The sequence below is a fragment of the Paroedura picta genome, chromosome 10 (genome assembly GCF_049243985.1).
Source record: "Paroedura picta isolate Pp20150507F chromosome 10, Ppicta_v3.0, whole genome shotgun sequence".
NCBI lineage: Eukaryota > Metazoa > Chordata > Lepidosauria > Squamata > Gekkonidae > Paroedura > Paroedura picta.
Genome location: NC_135378.1, coordinates 42684330 through 42704294, shown reverse-complemented (window position 1 = coordinate 42704294; position 19965 = coordinate 42684330). Strand labels below are relative to the sequence as shown.

General features: G+C 40.2%; 1 protein-coding gene across 4 annotated transcripts in view; it reads left to right on the top strand.

The window, feature by feature from the left end:
• GALNTL6 (polypeptide N-acetylgalactosaminyltransferase like 6) overlaps nucleotides 1-19965 on the top strand; it is a 542786-nt gene that overhangs the window by 257691 nt on the left and 265130 nt on the right. For all 4 annotated transcript variants that reach the window (XM_077353588.1, XM_077353585.1, XM_077353586.1 and 1 more), the window contains one exon: nucleotides 10442-10608. In XM_077353588.1, coding sequence (XP_077209703.1) covers nucleotides 10442-10608 — 167 coding nt within the window. The remainder of the gene's footprint in view (nucleotides 1-10441; nucleotides 10609-19965) is intronic.

The following is a 19965-nucleotide window of genomic DNA, read 5'->3' as shown; positions in this document are numbered from 1 at the left end:
GATATGTGGGATTGTATTTTGACCATATTTCCTGTGGTGGGAAGTCACTTTTGCGAATTAAAGTGGCATTTTTATGCCTTTTTTTGTGAATATGCACTAATGCACTTCGTTATGGTTCCTAGCACCGTGTCCCATACAATAGGTGCAAAAAGATAATACCTAAGTGTGGAAATATAGCAGTAGCTCTGAGAGCACAGCCTACATTGTATGTTCAGTTAAAAACTGGATGGTGGTCTATGTATTCAGGTCTTTGTCATGTTCCTAGTTCTGCCAAGTAGTCAAGGTCCTCACAGCAGCATTTGATTGGATGCAGTTGTAACTAGGGGTGCTCGAATTCATGCTGGTTGGGGAGTCACATTCTGCTCACTGTTTATAAGCCAGGAGCCAATTTCTTATCCAGGGCTCTGACTATCTGTGAGTAGCCTGTTTGGCAGGTTAATTCTACATATACAAAAGTTAAAGTACATTGCAATCAGCAGCATTTCATGCTTGTTTAAGAGGAACCTGATGGGAGTCCTAGTTCCCCATCGCTCAAACCCATCATCAGCACATGCTGCTTGGCAGCCAATAATGTAAAGAAAAAGAGAACAAACTAGGCATTCAGCCAATGATTATGAATATAAACCATTAAAAAAACTTACCGTTTAATGTCCATGTTATCAGCATTTATTTTGAATACACGTTTTCATACAGCTTTATGGGAGTGGTTTTCTCTCCATATATACACACACTCACATGTGCACGTGCACATCATTTAATTACCTGGCCCTGAAAGATAATCAGTTGCGCATGTTGTACATAGCTGTTTAACAGCTGCTGAAATAGAATGGTTATGAGACACAGAGGTCTGAAGCTTGGCTCATAACTGATTGTATGCTTACTTGCCAAACAAGACTGTAGCACCTCTAATCATAACACTTTTCAACACTTTTCACCATTGAGGCTATGTTTGTAACCCAGGGCTAGGGAGAAGCAAGGAGGAGCTGAGCTGGCTGCATGGAAATCATAGGTGGGGGCAGGGTCCCTGCAACAGCCCAGGCTAGTTAATTTCACAGTGTCTGGATCAGCCTGGGATAAGTTACACTTGGAACTCACCTGAAACTCAGAGTTCCTGCTTTGGTCTATGCTTCCGTTACTTGTTGGGCTGCCGCCTGGGGACTCACCCTTAGTCAGCTCCTGCCACACTATGTAAAACTCTGCTGGGAATGGAAAAAACAATCTGAAGACAGGGATCATGGGTAAAAGGGGTTCAGGCTACACTGAGAGCAATTGGGTGGGTGAGAGATGACCCAATGAGTGAGGTTGATAACAAGCTAAGCATGCAACTTCTGACATGGCAATACCAGTTGCACTTGTGAGGGGGGGGGGACCAATTATCCATGAAAAGAAGGTGTTTCTGAGTAAAGAGGAAGAGTAAAGAGGAACTGGCCCACATAAGAACCCAAAAGCAAGCCCCATTCCCTGACTGTGGGCACCTGGTGGAGTGCACTGATGTGCCTACTTCTCCCCTCCAATGCAATTGCAATCACTAAGACCATCACAAAAAAAAAAACACCACTACTGCTTCAGTCCTGGTTTATCAGATGACCAGGCTCCTGGCCCCACTGCAATCGATGCTGCCTCTCCAAACCATTAGCCACCAAACCATGTGGCAAACTGTTGCAAGTGTTTTGAGACTTCTGGACCAGATGCTGCAGCCTGAGAGCTTTACTCAGAGGGGGACCCAGAACTGTGACCTTCCCCAATAGGACTACTAGCATAACAGTTGGCCACAGAGATCCATGCAACAGTCACCTCCAGAATAGATTTCTGTAACTCGCTCTACGCGGGCCTACCCTTGTCCTTGAAACGAAGACTTCAGCTGGTGCAAAATGCAGCTGCTGGGTCCTTACTTGCACATCTTGGAGGGCCCACATCCAGCCTGTGCTGAGGCAGCTGCATTGGTTGCCAATTGTTGTCTGGATCCAGTTCAAGGTTTTGGTTTTAACCTTCAAGGTCTTACGCGGGTTGGGACCCACATACCTGAGGGACCACCTATCGCCCTATGCCCCCCGCAGAGCAATACACTCTGTGGGTGAAAATTTATTGGTCATTTCCGGCCCTAGAGAAGCATGCCTAGCCTCAACCAGGGCCAAGGCCTTCTCGGTCCTGGCTCCTACCTGGTGGGATAAGCTTTTGGGTGAGCTGCGGGCCCTGCGGGATCTTTCAGTATTCCGCAGGGCCTGTAAAATGGAGCTCTTCCGCCAGGTCTATGGTTGAGGCTGGGGTCAGCGAAGTAGATCGACGCCCCCCGGGGGTTGAGTAGTACATCATCAGACCTCCTTCTCCACCCCTCTAGTAGTGGGGGTTGGGAGTGGGTTTTTTGATGTCTTTTAATGGGGAGTTTTTATAAGACACTGTACCCCACCACGAGCCGGTCAGGGAGTGATAGTAATAGTAATTGTAATAGTAATAGGAGCAGGACAAGTTTGGTGATAGAAACCCCACTCAGAAGATCCCAAGTACACTCTTGAGTCCTTCAGGAGAATGGTGGGCTAGAAGGAAGGAGATAAATTAATTAATACAGCTCTGAGGTTGCCAGTGGAAAATGTCTCAGATCACAGTGGAGATCAGTTTCTGGGAAAGACCTTTGTATGAGATCCAGGGGGACCAATGTCTGTCAGAATAAAAACAGTGATTGAAATGGACCAATGAGTACTTTTCTGACACTGTTCAGCTCATTGGTAGTAATTTTTTCAGCCTTTTCTTTTAAAGACTCTTCCAGCAGATGTGGTTTGTTAAAGTTCTTTTAACAATCATAAGTGCTGAAATATTAGCTATTCAGTTGGTACTAACTCTGATACCATAGTTATCCAAATCATTAAATATTTGAACAGTAAAATCAATTTGGAGACTATATTGAATCATATCTATAACAGCATTAATACAGAAGCTATTAATATTAATCCTGTTGGGGGAATGTATTTTGGAGTTCAATTTAATGTAATAATAACTACTCTGATTCATTTTAAGAAGCCTCTATGTGTAAATTATTTTGAATACATACATTTTATTTACGTAAGAAGAAAGTTCTATTTGGTTTAACAGCATAACATTTACAATAAGGATATTTGAAATATTTGCTCTCTTTTAAGCATCATTTCCCTCTTTTAAGCTATTGATTAGTTGAATTACTTTCCAGATGATCTGATATTTATCTTTGTAATAAAATACCACAAACTAGACTAGCCCTTTCTTTTATTACATGTACTTACATTATTGTCAAAGAATATTAAAAGTGCCCAGTTTCAGACAATGTCTGCCAGTCACTGCTGTACTTTATTCACATTATATAAAGAAATTAGACTAGCTACTCTGTTCTAATGTAAATGTTTCTAAAGTAAAATTAACAACCTTTGGAGAATTCTCTTATTAGAGACAAGAATAGTGGTTAAAGAAACACTAATGCATTCTAAGTAAAATAAAGTTGTCCTATTATCTCTATTTACACCCTTTATTCTCAGCACAATAACTTGCAGCAGAAGTAAAGTAAGGCTTACATTGATCTGCCCTTAAAGACAAACCAGAAACTGACATTTTTACGAAATATGGCAACTTGATCATTGGGAATGCTGTGCTGAAAGAGCAGTTGCTGATTCTTATGTTTAAAAGTAGTAAGCACCAAAACAGTTGCTTTTGGCTATCCCTTTACCCAACACTGCATGTTCCTCTGAAGCCAGAATCCATCCTTAGACATGCGCACATTTAAAAAATTGGATTCTTTTCAAATCAATTCGGCCGAATTCAGATTGTTTGGATTTAGCCAAATTGATTCAACACCCAAACGGATTGACCAAAATAGCCACCAGAAAGCTGATCTCCAGGGAGATCCCCAGCCAAGCTTCCCAGGCAGTGGAAAGCCAGCTCTTTCCCCCAGCCAACCTTCCGAGGCAGTGAAAGGCAAGCTCTCCACTGCCTGGAAATTCCCTGGGGGGAGACATTTAACAGTCTTGATTTTATTCTGTTTTTGTTTTTTTTAAGCAGTATATTAATTTAAATGACTCAATGGCCTTTTTATGATTTTGTCATATTTTACCTCATGAGATACCTGGAAGAGGTTTCTGGAGAGGTGGCATAAACAAGTTTTAAATCTGTTTCACTTAATATTTCTGGTAAGGCCTTGGAGGAGGAGCGTGTCTCATGGCTTAAGTGCCACTTAGTGCCACTCTGTCTTACCCCTGAATGCTTCCTGCTCCAACCAGCTTGCCTGTCTGTCCAGCAGCTAGCCAGTTGCCTTCTGTCCCCCACTCCTGACCACTCCCTCCTCCTCCCACTTCCCTCTTAGGCTTGGAAGCTGCAGATCCCTGCCACGTGAGAACTGCCCCTGCTGGTGAGTTCCCTAACAGCTGCCTGCAGCCTTTCCAAGTCCTGTGAGCAGGGGGAGGCCGTCTACAGAGTTCTTCCACTCCACCCCCCCCTAATCTGGTGCCCCTTGTATTCTTGAATGCAACGGGCTTGGCCCCTAATATATGCATAAATAAAAGTTTCCTTGGTTTAAAATCTGGAATCTTGAACAAAGAGACAATGAATTTACAAAGCATATATGTGAGCATCTGTTACAGAGAGCCATGAAAGATGCAATTGTTTTTCACTAAATCCTATCGCTATAATTCAGACTCAATGGTGGTTTGTTGTGAGAGTTGCCTTGGTCTTGTGTATTGAATAGAACACTTTTTAAAAGGTCATAAAGTCAAGAACTCCAGCTTCTGTGACTTTAGGGGGGGTGTTTTGTTTGTTTAACAATCAGGAGCTTTATCAGGAAGAATTCCACTGACTTCTCAGTCAATTTTCTAACAGTTTAGGACTAGCTGCTTTTTTGCTGTGTGATGGTACAGTCATAAGAATGGCAATATGCTGTTTTAGTAAACATGAAAGAATCTTTTAACTGCTTGACCGGGCATTATTTTTACATATTATATTAAATACTAGGCCCCTTGCTTATCAAACGTAAGTGGAGAATTTAAAAGGTCCAGTGGAAATTCTGAATATTTTCAATGTATTACAGTTAGTAACACCTATATTAAATGACCTTCTGCTTTCAATGTATAAACTTGCAAAGCTCAATAGCCCTAAAAATTTCTCATTTCTTGCTTGAGGTAGAATGATCTCCCATATGGAAAAAAATATTAATCATATATTTATCATACTGGAAGCAATAACAACCACCACAGCAGAGTTGCATTTAAGTTATGAATTTAATGCTACCTGCCTTCGTTGAAATCATACATATTAGTTTTCAAAAACGTCTACCTGGAAAGTTAAAATATATTAAAACTGGTCGGTGCAGGAAGGTCAACATGAAGTTTCTGATGAAAATTCTCATAGAATAAGAAAAAAGAACCAAATTTAGGCTTAGGTATTAACATGTTTTAATCTAAAAAGACAATTACATTTTTTTCCTTAAGAATGGAAAGAAAACAATTCTTTATACAATGTCTATATAGTTTTTATTAGTTGTATAAAGACGGGGAAAAAAGCGACACATGAAAAGAAAAACATTAGGATGGACTGGGCTGAGGCATTGTATGCACGTGTTCCCATCCAGCTAGAACCCTTCCTTTTTAAAGAAAAGAAAATAAGCACATTCCTTGTAACCCTAGAATATTTTTCTTAATTCTCGGAGAATACCCCTTTTATGTAAAATGAAATCATGTATATTCATGCATGCTGCCACTTTTTGACATCTTTTAACTGTTACAGAAGACTCTGCGGAATGAAAGATCAAAACTGACAATTTTTCAGATTTGTTACATATATATATTACCTTCCCTTCGTTAATAAATGGTTCTTATTGTTTTTATAATGTTAGAAAAATCCCAGACTTGGTAGACAGATTCATGGCAAATACGACTTAACAACAGGGAAGTTTATCAGCCCATCCAGTAGGCTTTTGTTTGTTTTTTGTTTTGTTTTTGCTGACAAGTTTTTCGAAATCCTGTCTTTCTAAGATCTGATGTTAATGGATAGTTAAGCCTACATTTGGATTTAATTTTTCAAGTAGATCTGCAAAGTATCAAAATGAATTGTCTGCTTAAAAATGCCTTATATAAAATGGAAATTGGCAAATCAGACCCTGGATTCCCAGTGGAGAAAGCAAAAATGCCTACAAAACTTATTTTTCAACTAAGTTTTTTTCAAATAAAACCGAGAACTTTAACTGTGCATCTTAAGTGGTCCTGAATTCTTGCTCACCCTTTCAAATCCTCAAGAGGATAGTATGATTGGCTATAGTCTTATGTCATGACAAGAACAATTTAAGTTCCACCCATCAACAAATGCAGCATGATGATGATGTTATCCATTCAGTCGTGTCCGACCCTCGGTAACTCTATAGGAAAGTCTTTGCCATGCATCCCTGTTTCTGACTGCTTCTTTTAATTGGTTCATAGTCACCCCTGTATCGGCTTTGATCGTGTTGAGCCAGTGGATCCTTTGGCCAACCACGTTTCTTTTTGCCGCTGACCATGCCGAGCAAACATGCAAAACCTCCTGGCTTGAACAGGCTGTGATTCACTATGATGGTCAAATTCAGGTAGTCCAGTGAACTGGGATTATTTCAAAGAATCTGGAATTCTACACCTTACTTTAATTACAGTTCAGATTCCCAGTTCATATGGAATAAACAAGCTCCAGTTCATCAAGAATGCTTCATTCATACACAGAGAGCCTGATCAAACTGGGAGGCTTTTTTTATTAGATTTTGTGCACCGAGGGAGGGGAAATGCCTGCTAGTGTAGCAGCAAGATCTGTTTGTGCACTACTGTTGTTTAATTCCAGTCTGTCATAAGGTCTAAATGTCATTTTCCTTGTCTTGGAAAGTGGTGTCAAACAGCTGACCCGTGTTCTACTGGTGAGTCCATCTATCCATCCATCCATCCATCCATTTGATACATTTATCACTGCACCCTGAGCTTTTACTCTGTAAGTATTTTCAAACAATATGTAATTAAAATACAGATGGCAATGGAGGCCATACAACCAATAAGAAAGGTAAGAGTGAAGCCAATTAGAAGTAATTTGATTAAAAATACCTCAGATAATATACTCTTCTTTCTGATGCAGAGTTGCTTGGGTTTAAACCCAAGAAGGTCATGGTAGTTGCTTTTGCAGGTCATGATATCCATATATCTTAATTCCAGCAGTTCATTATGTGGAGATGCTTCTTGGCTGCTGTTTGGCCATAGACAATGGAAGAATGAAGTTTATTTGTTTATGTCAGCATAAGTTACTAAAATTTAATCAATCAAGGAAGAGGTTCTCCTGCTATTGAGTGTCTGTGTTTTGATTGAGTGACCTGTATGTAATCAATTCCATAGCCCATTACAAAGAGAGAATATTCCCTCTCTGTTCATTACTGGGTTTCAGCATTGATTCAGTATTGAAATGGTGTATGACATGCTTGTAAAATAATGAACATTTAAGTATGTAATTTTGTGGTTAGCATTATATAAATGTAGCTAGTGCCTAATTAAGAAGTTCATGAAATACCTTTATGTCTTTCCATTTACATTTGGATGTTCACTTGCACTTGCTGCTGATACGAGCTTTGATCTCTAGAGGCATATTTGTGGTTACACTTTACATTTAATTATCCTATTTATGCTGGGTATTTAGTTGCATTTCTGGAGTTGTAGGAGTGTCTGCCTATCCCCTTAAATACAAACCCATAGGGAAAACAAAGCATATCATTGAATAGAACTGCAAGTATTGGCTTTGCCTGTGAAGTCTGAATTATCATTCTCACAAGGGTCAGAGCATATAGCCTCTCTGGGATCAGTAGTTATGATTTGTAGTATTTGCATGTTATTGGCAACAACCAGTATTGTCTACAAATTAGAATGATTTGTAAAGGTGTGGATATTGTTATCAATGGTTAAACTAACAGCTATTCAAAATTCTAAGGATATTTTTCCCTATTCTGTTATTTAATCATATAGAACAATAAAAGAATGGTATGCACATGCATAGCTTACTTTCAGTTATCACTGTATTCAAGTCAGTATGCCTTTAATTTGAATCTTGTGCCTGCATTCCGCACATCAACCCCCCCCCCTCCAAACTTTCTCTGGGGCAGCCTTTCTCAAGCTTTTGACCATTGAGAAGTCCCTGAAACATTCTCCAGGCATCAAGAAACCCCGAAATGGGGCAATCATACAGAATATGGTTAGGATGCATTGCTGTGTATACACCCACCCAGATCCCCTCCCCTCTCCACTCCGTCCAGGCCCATCATTGGCCATTTTGGAAAGTGGTGGGTTGACATGACCATATATGGTCATATTACCTGATAAATGTCTAACAAATTCTAAAAATATATTAACATTAATTAATTAAATCCCACCCATTCAGGAAATGCTTCCGGGGCCATCACAAAATCCTGGCTGAGAAACCCTTCTCTAGGGAATCATGGTGCATATGTTCTGCATACCAATGAGCAAAACCAGATACTGATATTTTTGTGTGCACCATTCGTAGTATCTCTTTATTGGTCAGTTTTGTGCTAGAGGTGTGTGTGTATGAGTGTGGCTTTAGATAGTAAGTAGAGATTCTTCATGCCGCATTTACGTTCTAGTAGCCATGTTAGCAGAACATTACTGGCTCTCCCTTCATCAGTGTGCAAGCTCCACAATTCCTTACTTCTTGCATCATATCAATATCTGAGTTTTTTAAAGACTATAAATGAGTCTAGTGATATGACTATTTTTCACTGAACCTGGATCACTGCGGAACAAAATTAGTAATAGAGAAAGTTTTAAACATTTTATGTGTATGTGTGTGTGTTTGTGTGTGTGTGTGTGTGAGAGAGAGGGAGTGCTGTTTAAAGTTAAACAAGATGGATCCCCTCAGGAGGAGACACTCTGATCAGCTGGGAAGTGCCAGTTTTTTACTGAAGATTTTTGTGAATTTACTTTTCTTCAGTTTGTGTTTATGTGCCATGGGAGATGCTATCTGAACTGCTTCTAATGCATTGTAATGAGCCACTTTATCTTACCCAGTCATTTCTACATTTTTGGAAAAAGTGAAGCTTTTTTAAATTTTATGATGAATCCATACAGTGCAAACTTGAGAGCGAAGAATAAACAAACAAACAAAAAGCAGGCACCATGGGAAAATGCAGCACCATCTGAATTAAAAATTTGATCCAAATGCACTGTTTGCACCATTTAAAGAGCTCATCTGAATGTGCCACCATTGAAATGATCCCACCTCACTTTTACAGCATTTGAGACTTAACCTGATTCAAAATGAGACAGTGTCTTTTGTGTAATTGTGCCCACAGAACTGGATCTATTGTGGGCTCTGGTTGAACCAGGCTGCCCAGCAGAGCCTTTAATCCCACCATTCTGCACACTCAATCACCTCTTCCCTCCCCTCAAAGTGTTATGAATGTGGTTTTTTTAACCTGAGTTATAACATTATAACATCATAATACTGCTGTGTAAGACTGCGAATACTTTCTTTAAAAAACTTTGAAATGTGAGCGCTCCCTTTTTAAAAAAGGCACATTTTTTGGAACAGAGGAAAGGAGAGGAAGGAATGGAGGGGGAGGGAGGATGGGGATGTGGAAAGGGACATTTCCAATGACTTAAAATAGTGGGCACAGGAGAAAACCTGATTGCATGCATTTTTGCACCAGGCAGACCCAAATTAGACCTTGAAAAGATGAAATGCTGTTTTCTGGGGATTTCTTTGCTGTGGGGCAAGTGAAGGGACATTCAGGACTGCATGTGAAGACTCAAATTTTGGTTCATAAACAGATGAAAATTCGACCCTTTAAGAATGCAAATCCAAACAACCTCGCTAATGCGGAATCAGTCTTAAATTTCAAAACAAAGGTGCATCTGATATACCAGGTGCTGAAGAACTAGGATAATCTAAAATAAAGATACTTGTTTATTATATATATACCTTTTACTTTTTGACGTATGTAGTATTAACATAAAAAAGAAAGTACAATATTAGTTCTATTAGAAATCCAGCCTTGACCTGGGTAACCCAATCTAGTCCAATCTTGTCAGATTCCATAAGCTAAAGCAGGGTTGTGCCTGATCAGTGTTTGAAAGGGCAATCACGAAGGAATCCCAGGGTCATGATGCAGAGGTCGCAGTGGCAAACCACTTCTGAGCATCTGTTCCCCTGAAATCCCTTTGGGATTGCCATAGGCCAGTTATCACTTGAGGGGGAACATATTTTAAATGTTATTAGAATTAAAAAATGGAGCATGCATACAGGACACCAAGGACTACCTTTTGAAAGTATAATATCAATAATATTCATTTGATATTATGGTTCATTGTATACAAACTTGTAGAGAGTTTAACTGGAGGGAATGATTGAGAGCATAGTACTGAGCATGGTCTTATTCTTACATTCTTATAGAGACTTTTTTTTTCTTTCCCAGCTGTAAGCACAAGGTATACTTGGAGAAGCTTCCGAATACTAGTATAATTATCCCATTCCATAATGAAGGTTGGACGTCACTCTTGCGAACCATACACAGCATTATTAACAGGACTCCAGATATCCTGATAGCAGAAATAATTCTTGTGGATGACTTCAGTGACAGAGGTAAGACCAGCAAGACTAATACCTTCACCTGTTGCACTCTGCTCCTAATACAAATGATAACAATAATGATTTTTCTTCCCATGGGAGAAAAATCCATTTTGTTGTGATTTGCTTGTGAACTGTATGTCCAATTACAAATTAATGGTTAGTTTTTTTGTTTTGTTATCACCCAAATTCATATGCATTTTGTACCAAGGGCAAAAGAAGTTTTGCAGTCCTTTGTGTCCTTTTCCTAAAATAGCACAACTGCTTTGGTATACTGGATCTGCCTTTCTACAGACAACTAATACTGGAAACATTTTAAGGTGTTTTTTCCTTCGCTTGGTGTTATTTTCCTGAGTAAAAACCTATTAACTTTGACCTTTGGAGAAGCTGTTTATCATGTTTCCTACTTTGTATTTTATTGCATGAGACAGTTTGATTTAACCCCGATGTCAGAACCCAAATTAGAGTCGCCATATTATAATTTCTTTTCTTAGAAATTTGGCAAGCAAACATTAAAGTCATTTATATCATTGTTCTAGATATCATGGGCACATCCTGGACTGTCTGGAAGGTCTAGATCCATTTTTAAAGCTAAATTTTGCCCTTTCTAGGCCAGTTACTGATGTTTACTCAGAAATAAGCACCACTGAGTTCAATGGAATTTCTGATTTAGGAATGCAGCCTAGATCCCATTTACTTCAGTGGGATTTACATTGTAAGCTAAAGGATATTATGAAGTAAATCCCATTGAACTCAGTGAGACTAGCTGTCATGTTAATGTGTTTTGAAACAAGTTTTAAGTATCTCTTCATCAATGCTAAGAAGGGAAGTTGTGATTCATTTAAAAAAAACCCTTCATCTGCTGGTTTTTTTTTTAATTCCATCATTACTTTGTAAACCACTTCATTTGTCTTCCCAGAGTAGTTAAAAAGCATAAATGAAATAGTCTTCATGCACTAAATTGATGGCTCAAACCACCATTGTTTCATGTTTAATACTCAATACACAATTCAATAAGATTCGTTCTCTTAAAAATGTGGATTGTTTTCTTTCCAGTTTGACATGTTTGTGTTTAGTGTTTGGTTTTTATAGTTCATAGTTGCTTAAGCAGGTGAGATGATGGGATGTGAACCTTTTCTGACACTTGATCAGAATGTTGATGGTTGTCCAAACAAATTGATATGGCTCTTAGCATAGTAGTAGGTCGAACAGAAAACAAATTGATTTTTTGATTTAGTTCTTGGGTGGTAAACTCCAGTTCTTATCTGAGATGCTTCAAATTATGGCAGGAAGCCTTAGGAGAGATGGTGGTAGAAAAATATTGTGATGGAGTGTATCTTAGAAAGGATTTCATTTGCAGGTTTGAAGCTCAAGATGAGTTGTGACACATGTGTCTTGCTTGGTTCCTCATTTCTGTCTTCTCTCTTACAATAAGGATTTAATGGGCTGACTCTTCTCCAGTAATATAGCTTAAAAACAGTCATATACTAAGGAAATAAATAATGCCCCCTTGAGAACATCTATGGTTTTAGTACAAGATAAATATTATTGTGTCATTTCAATGGATTTTTCAAGAGAAAAAGGAACATATGGGCTGTCTGTACACTTACTTGATGTCAACACATTTTAAAGCCAACCTGAAAACTGAAAACTAGCACATCTGGGGTTCAGCCTTGGCACCTTCGCTAGCATTTTATCTTATTTCAAAGAGGAGCCCTATGACTCCATTAAGCCCTGTGACTTCCCAACTGCAATCTGAAGTAGTTCATTGAAAGAGCTTTACTGTTTTATTTTTTGGGTTGTTTGCTCTGGAGACAGAAATTCAGAAAGTCATCACAAGATCCAAGTTTGATACCACTAAAAATACCCTGCCCTTTAAGCAACCTGTTGGAAGACCTCTTTGCTGTTCTTATCTGTTGTTAAATTGTATTTTATGGTTTTTTAAAATGTTTTTACTATGTTGTGAACCACCATGAGCCATCTTGCCTGGGAATGGCAGGATAAAAATCCAATTAGTAAATCTGAACACAGCCCGCGGTGGCGCGGGCGCCGCGGACTACATAAAGCCGTAAAGGCTTTGTGGGAGGAGTTAGGGCAGGCTCGGTCCAGGATGAGGAAGGGTGCCGATTGGCCCCTTCCTCCGGACTGACCATCAGCCAGGCCAATCGGCAGGCGTGAAGCGTAAAGCGGCTGCCGATTAGCCTGGCTGATTCCCGCCCTGCTAACAAGGAAGCAAATGCAAGCTGCGCGGAGCAGTTGCCCCTTTGCTGGCGGCCTGATGCACCGGAGGTGCAAAGCGCCTCCGACGCATCAGGCCGCTGCCCAAGGGAGCCCCCGGCAGTTGCGCAGAGTGCGGCTGCCGGGGGCTCCCTGCCCGACGGCCTGACGCGGCGAGAGGCACAAAGCGCCTCTCACCGCATCAGCCCGCTGACCAAGGGAGCCCCCAGCAGCCGCGCGGAGCGCGACTGCCAGGGGCTCCCATGCCTAGCGCCTGCTGTATTTTAGGTACAGCGAGCTTGATTACTAGTAAATAATAAATAAATAAGACCTGTTGTAAGACCTCCTACTACTTACTCTGCATAGGACTTTGTGTTCTGCATTGGTGGTGGTAGTGGTGGTGGGGGGTTTCATTTACACTGTCCACACTTAAGCATACAACGACAACAACAACAACAAGTTTTCTACTGGCATTGCATTCCAAAACATTTTACTATGTTAACACACAGCAATGTATTTTGTATATATGCCTACTCCATAAAGAGGAAATTAACAGCTTTGGCTTGTTTAATGTAGGTTGGAAGCCATTGTGTAAATGTTAGGTTTCTGTTATATCAAGGAGAGAAACTTTCTGCCAATACTATGTTGCTTTAAAGGAAGTCTTATGCAGGGAAGTGGGGTTGGCTTTGTAGTATACACCCTTAAAATATATTCAGAGTGACTCTGATTTGTTCTCATTGGATCCTTTAATCAATAAAACTTTTTCTTCCAAAGTCTGCTGGGAAGTTGCGAAGAGACAGAAATGAAGTTATTTAGCAAGGTGGTAAATATTTAGCACCTTGAGAGAGCTGTAAAATAGACGAAGGGAATGATTGTGAATTTCCTACTTTATGTTCTTATCTAATGCTAACATTGATGACAAACAAGAAAAACATTCGATGACAAACAAGAAAAATGTTTTAGTGGGTGGCAGCGTTCAGCCGAGCATTCTGCCAAACTCTTTCTAAACGGTTATTTTTGTATGCCTTATAGTTTTTTCCACCCAGAACTTGAGCAATCAGACGGGCGGGGGTCTTTAGATTGTTCAGACATAACATTAGCAAATCCTGGCATTTAGATAATAGAAACTGGAAGAACAAGTGCACCTTTTAAAATCTTGATGGGACTCAACCAAGAGCCATGGGGTTAACGAAGTGAAAGGAGAAAAGTGGAGGAGGCTAAGCTACCATATAGAATATTTTAAGTAGTACCCACCGATCCATTAAGAATTCTTTATTTGGTCCTCAGGTTAATCCTACACTCCAGCAGGAATCATTGACATCACTTCTTACCTAACATATAAAGTACAATGAGAATTTAGACACAGATATGCTTCCCAGTACCTATGTTTTTTTCTTTCCCTTAATAGCAGGGTAGGAATGGGGAGATCAGACATATACATACAGAGCCCATGTTATACTTATTTCTTACAGACAAGTGGCAAGGTATACCTACAAGCACCACAGTACAGTACTTGAAGCAGCAATGAAGGGAGATCCAGAAGTGCACATTTATCTTTCCCTATGCATATTCCCAGTGCCCCCCCCCAAAAAAAATTAAGCTTATTTTCTGCCTCACAAGAAGAGGAATCAAAATTATACCCTGAAACTGTTCTCTATATATCAATGAGCTTGAGTATGGGACAAATGAGTTATTCATTGTGAACTTTGAACATATAAATTGGACTGTACTCAAGATTAATAGATCAGTTTGAAAGAGGTAGTTTGTGGGCAGTGCTCACAGGCTGACCGGAGAAGGAGAACAGATTGGTAGTTACTGAAATCCATTTATTGGTGACTGGAAGCTAATTCTGATAGATATTCACAGTATGCCTCTTCTCATGAGCCATTGGTGAGGCCTATGTATTTTTCTGTGTGTTCAAACAAAGAGGCTATTAGTCTGGTGACCAGTCTATGGATCTAAGTTAAAAGCTTGGTCAATAACTCATATGGATCCAATTTAGTATAGACAAAACCTTGCATGGTGTGATCATCCTCAGTGAGCTGCCTGAAGAAAAGTATTTGTCTAGTTGTTTAACACACATGATATAATTATACACTGAGATTCTCATTCAGGTCTCTGCTTTCTCCCTGGATTTTCTATTTAATGTAATTTTCCATTAATGTTCAATGAAGCCAAGAAGAAAGCTTCCTCACCTGTTTACCCATTATTCCTCAGTATGGACACTCTAAGCACCACAAGGGGAAGAATTTTAAAGAGCTATGGATATACATTTCCTTAGTCCTGCAAAAGAGGTAAAACAAGAAGAGCAACCTCATTATGTTCCTAAGGTTCCTCAGTGTTTATCAGCATTGAAATATACTGGGAAAGATGCTAAAGTCTCTGAATATGCATTTATGCCAGGGAAACAGAAATGAACACCCAGACGTTCTGTAGGGTTCTCTAATGAGTGGCTCTCAATTTGATATAGTTTCACAATCTCAGTAGAAAGCTTTAAATATGAAACTTCTATTGAATCCTTAGATATACTTCTTCAGTAACTGAGGCACCTGGACACATCTCCGGAAGCCCACATGCTGCTTTCTCCACAATTGCTAATGACTCTTCTGAAGTTCCATAGGCCAGGATCTGATCCATTGAGCTATCTAGGCAGAAGAAGACGGAATCATGAAATCTAATTTAGTATTATTTTAGAATCACTCCTCATCTTTATGCTACTTGATATAACTAATTACCTATATCAGAGGTCCCCAACCTTTTCTTGGTTGAGGACCGCTTCCAGGGGTGGGAAAGAGCCAGCTGCATGTGCGAAGCTGCCGTGCAAGCGTGTATGCATGAAGCTGCCACACAAATGCACATATGCAGAGCTGCCATGCATGTGCATTTGCATCTGCCATGGGTACAAACGTGCATGCACGGCAGCTCCGCACATGCGCGTTTGCATCCGCCGCCGGCCGGCTCGCCAGGCCGAGGGCGGTGACAGCTTTTGTGGCCACTTTGCTCACACACTGGCGAGCTTCTTGCTGCAGAGGTGTGGGGAAGAGGTAGGCGTGGCTGCCGGCGACCCGATACTGGGCCACAGAAGGGGCTTGATGACCCCCGACCTATGTACTCGCGTATAAGCCAAGTTTTTCAGGATTCCTCGGTTTATATGCAGGTATATACGGTAATTGAAATAAAAGCCTGCTTCAGCCAGCCAATTGTTGCATTGCCTTTTGCAAATCTGTACTGTAAGCTGAGCTTGCTCTGGCAGCTTGTAGGACATCAACGGTTTGACTGAAAGACTCTGATCTTTTTTTCCTTTCACCTTCAATGGCAAAAGGAATGGCAATGTGTGGCTAGTCTTAAGAATTAGGAAAGATTGGGTCACCCATGTATAGCCATAATAGGTCCACCGAACTTCTTATGTTTTTTGGTTAGTAGATATTATCACATGTCTCTTAATCTTGTCCTTTGTTTTATATTTTAACAGCTTTACTAGTTTTATTGCTTTTATGGCTCATTTTATCCTTGTAAAATAGTCAATGGCACTTAATGCTTCTAAATATTGGCTTTTATGGTGGAGAAGTTTTATTGTTGATGCATTTTAACCTTCCCTTTTACAAACTGCTATTGTATAGTAGTGCATCTAAAATTTTGCTCTAAATGACCTTAATTAAGACATAAATGGCAGTGCTGGATGGGAGAGCCTGTGATGATGGAGCATTTCCCACCCATGGCTTATATGCAAGTCAACAAGTTTCTCCAGGTTTTGTGGTAAAATTTGGTGCCTCGGCTTATATGCTGGTCGGCTTATATGTGAGTATATATGGTAATTATGTTTGTTTTGTAGCCAGTTAAGAGACAAAAGCATCTAACTGGTTGAAAGGGTCTATTCAAGGCAGTAGGCCATGATCAGATTAGCTGTTCATGTATGATTAGCTGTTCATGTATGATTGTTATGATTAAACAAGGGTTCAGTATTTTATGTTTGTTACTTCAATATAGCTCATTAATCAAATCCAAGGCCTATTTTACTAATACGAAATCCAGTTGAACCAAGATGAAAATTCTGATTAATCTTTTAATCAATACATTGGCTTAAAATGCAATATATTGGCATGAAAATACATTTAAAGCTGTATTAAAAAGGGACAGTTTTACTAGAAAAATTGGATCCACTGTTTTGATTATATAAAATAACACAAGCCATAGAAGCAATCCATTTCCTACCTCAGTGTAAAGCTGCTGTTTTTTGGACTTCCAGACTCTATATCATTTCGAATTTACTGGCTTGACTTTATGATACAACTTTTTGTACAACTTTGCCAATATCATTGTAGTGATATTTACCTTAGATGGCATTTCGTTTTGGATTTGCTCAGCATGTCTTTCATATCTCTTAGTAAGCATCCACTTATGAACTCTCCTGATCTGCTGCTACATTTTTTTTCCTGTTGCATTCCAAAACACTATAAAGTCTAATTGACATAAGGCAGACCTTCTGGCATAATTGGTTTAGCTGGCTTTTAGAGGGATTAATCTGTTCCATGGTGGTCACAAGAATAGCCTGAAACACAGCCTTTGATTCTATGCTAATAATGACCTTTGCAAGCCAGTCTTTTGTTCTTTTCTTAATGTCTGCATTAGCACTGCCAATCCTGTCAACAGTGGATGCCTAGTGAGTAGCCTTGCAAACCCCCATTTGTCAAGCAACTGTGTCTTTCATTAGCAGTTTTCTGAAATACTTTTTCTACTTGGACATTTCATTAATTGGATGGGAAAAAAACATTACTATTGCTGCCATACACCACTGAATTCTTTACAGAAAACACAAACTGATTTTTATTAATTCCATCCTTTACTGTTTATTCACATGTATCCTTGCTCATGCACAAGTATTATTTTACCTAACCATCCATGCTTTAGTTTACCAATGTTCAATAAACATCATAATAGATAATATTTGTTCACCTTTTGACTAGCAGGAGTGCAGGTTTTGGCTGGATTAAAGATGCTATCATGGATTTTAATATGGCCACAACCTTCATTAAACCTGTTTGGGTTGGCACAGCATGAGAGGGGGCCCCACCTGAGCAAGCCAATGACTACTATCCCATACCAATTCCTGAGGTACATGGGAGTCTGTCTCATTTTCCTACTGGGAAAGCAGACCCCAGGCCCTCAGGAGTTGGTCTAATCTGAGAAGCTGTCTGATGGCGGGGGGGGGGGGACAAAGGGCACAAACCTCTCTGGCTGACCCCCAGGCAGCTTGGCCAAAATGGGCACTCATGTCTTCCCTACTGGGTCATCTTTTTGCCCACTTTGGACCACCTTCTATGGAGGCCCCATACCCTCCTCCCCTCAAATGGTCTCCCTCTCATGCCCAACCCTGTGGTTGTGATGAACATCAGCATGTAACATAACGCTAATACAAATGCAACATAACACTAAACTCTATATTATTATCATAGGGTGGACAGGTGGGAAGCTGTTCAGAGGTGTTCAACAAAGAGGGCGAGTCCTGAGCTTGCTGCTGTCGCATGGCACGCATGCCTGAAGCCAAAGGGACAGATGTGTCCATTCTTCCCACCCGCCCTCTGCTGCATCAAAGGTAGCCATAGTAAATTGCGGCTGCATATTGTAAGGAAAATGGTCAGCCAGCATCAAATGCCTTGAAACAGTTGATTATTTTTTCAAGGGACCTAAACCCTTTTCAGATTTTACATCTGGAGATATCCAACTACATGTACCACACTACCATTTTGTCTGAAATGGGCACCACATGTAATTTTTTTCAGTGTATTGAAGCAGAAAATACACCTGGTACCCATTTCAAACAAATATGTACCCATTTTGGACAAACAGGGAACATGCATATAAGGAGGATCATGGGTAATGTGAATTAGTTGGTTCCCAGTATACATGACAATAATGTCTGAACAGGTCTCTCTAATTCCTGTAACTGGAGGGAACAGTACTAAATAAAACCACAAGTCATCTCATGTAACTTTTTAGCTGCAACATTAACCCTAGTTAATCCAGAAATACATGCAGGATTTCGAAGAGGCAGAGGAACTAGAGATCAAATTGCCAACATATGCTGGATCATGGAGAAAGCTAGGGAGTACCAGAAAAACATCTACTTCTGCTTCATTGACTATGCTAAAGCCTTTGATTGTGTGGAGCACAACAAATTGTGGCAAGTTCTTAAAGAGATGGGAATACCAGAGCATCTTATTTGTATCTTGAGAAACCTATATGCAGGTCAAGAAGCAACAGTGAGAACTGGGCATGAAATCACTGATTGGTTCAAAATTGAGAAAGGAGTTCGACAAGGTTGAACTGGTGCCTTGCCTAACTTGTATGCGGAGCACATCATGAGAAAGGCGGGGTTAGATGAATCACAAATTGGGATCAAGATTGCAGGGAGAAATATCAACAACCTCAGATATGCAGATAATACCACTCTAATGGCAGAAAGTGAAGAGGATCTAAAGAGCCTGTTGATGCGGGTGAAAGAGGAAAGTGCAAAAGTTGGCTTGAAACCCAACATCAAGAAAACAAAGATCATGGCATTCGGCCCTCTCAATTCCTGGGAAATAGATGGGGAAGAAATGGAGGTAGTGACAGTTTTTATTTTCCTGGGCTCCAAGATCACTGCAAATGGGGACTGCAGCAAAGAAATTAAAAGACACTTGTTCCTGGGGAGGAAAGCTATGACAAATCTAGACAGCATCCTAAAAAGCAGAGACATCGCCCTGCCAACAAAATGCGTCTAGTCAAGGCTATAGTATTCCCATTTGCAATGTTTGGCTGTGAAAGTGGGACCAAAAGGAAGGCCGAGCATCAAAGAATTGAGGCTTTTGAACTCTGGTGCTGGAGAAGACTCTTGCGAGTCCCTTGGACTGCAAGGCGAACAAACCAGTAAGTCCTAGAGGAGATCAGTCCAGACTGCTCCGTAGAAGGCCAGATCCTGAAGATGAAACTCAAATACTTTGGCCACCTGATGAGAAGGAAGGACTCCCTGGAAAAGAGCCTAATGCTGGGAGCGATTGAGGGCAAAAGAAGAAGGGGACGACAGAGAATGAGGTGGCTGGCTGGAGTCACTGAAGCAGTAGGTGCAAACTTAAATGGACTCCAGGGAATGGTAGAGGACAGGAAGGCCTGGAGGAT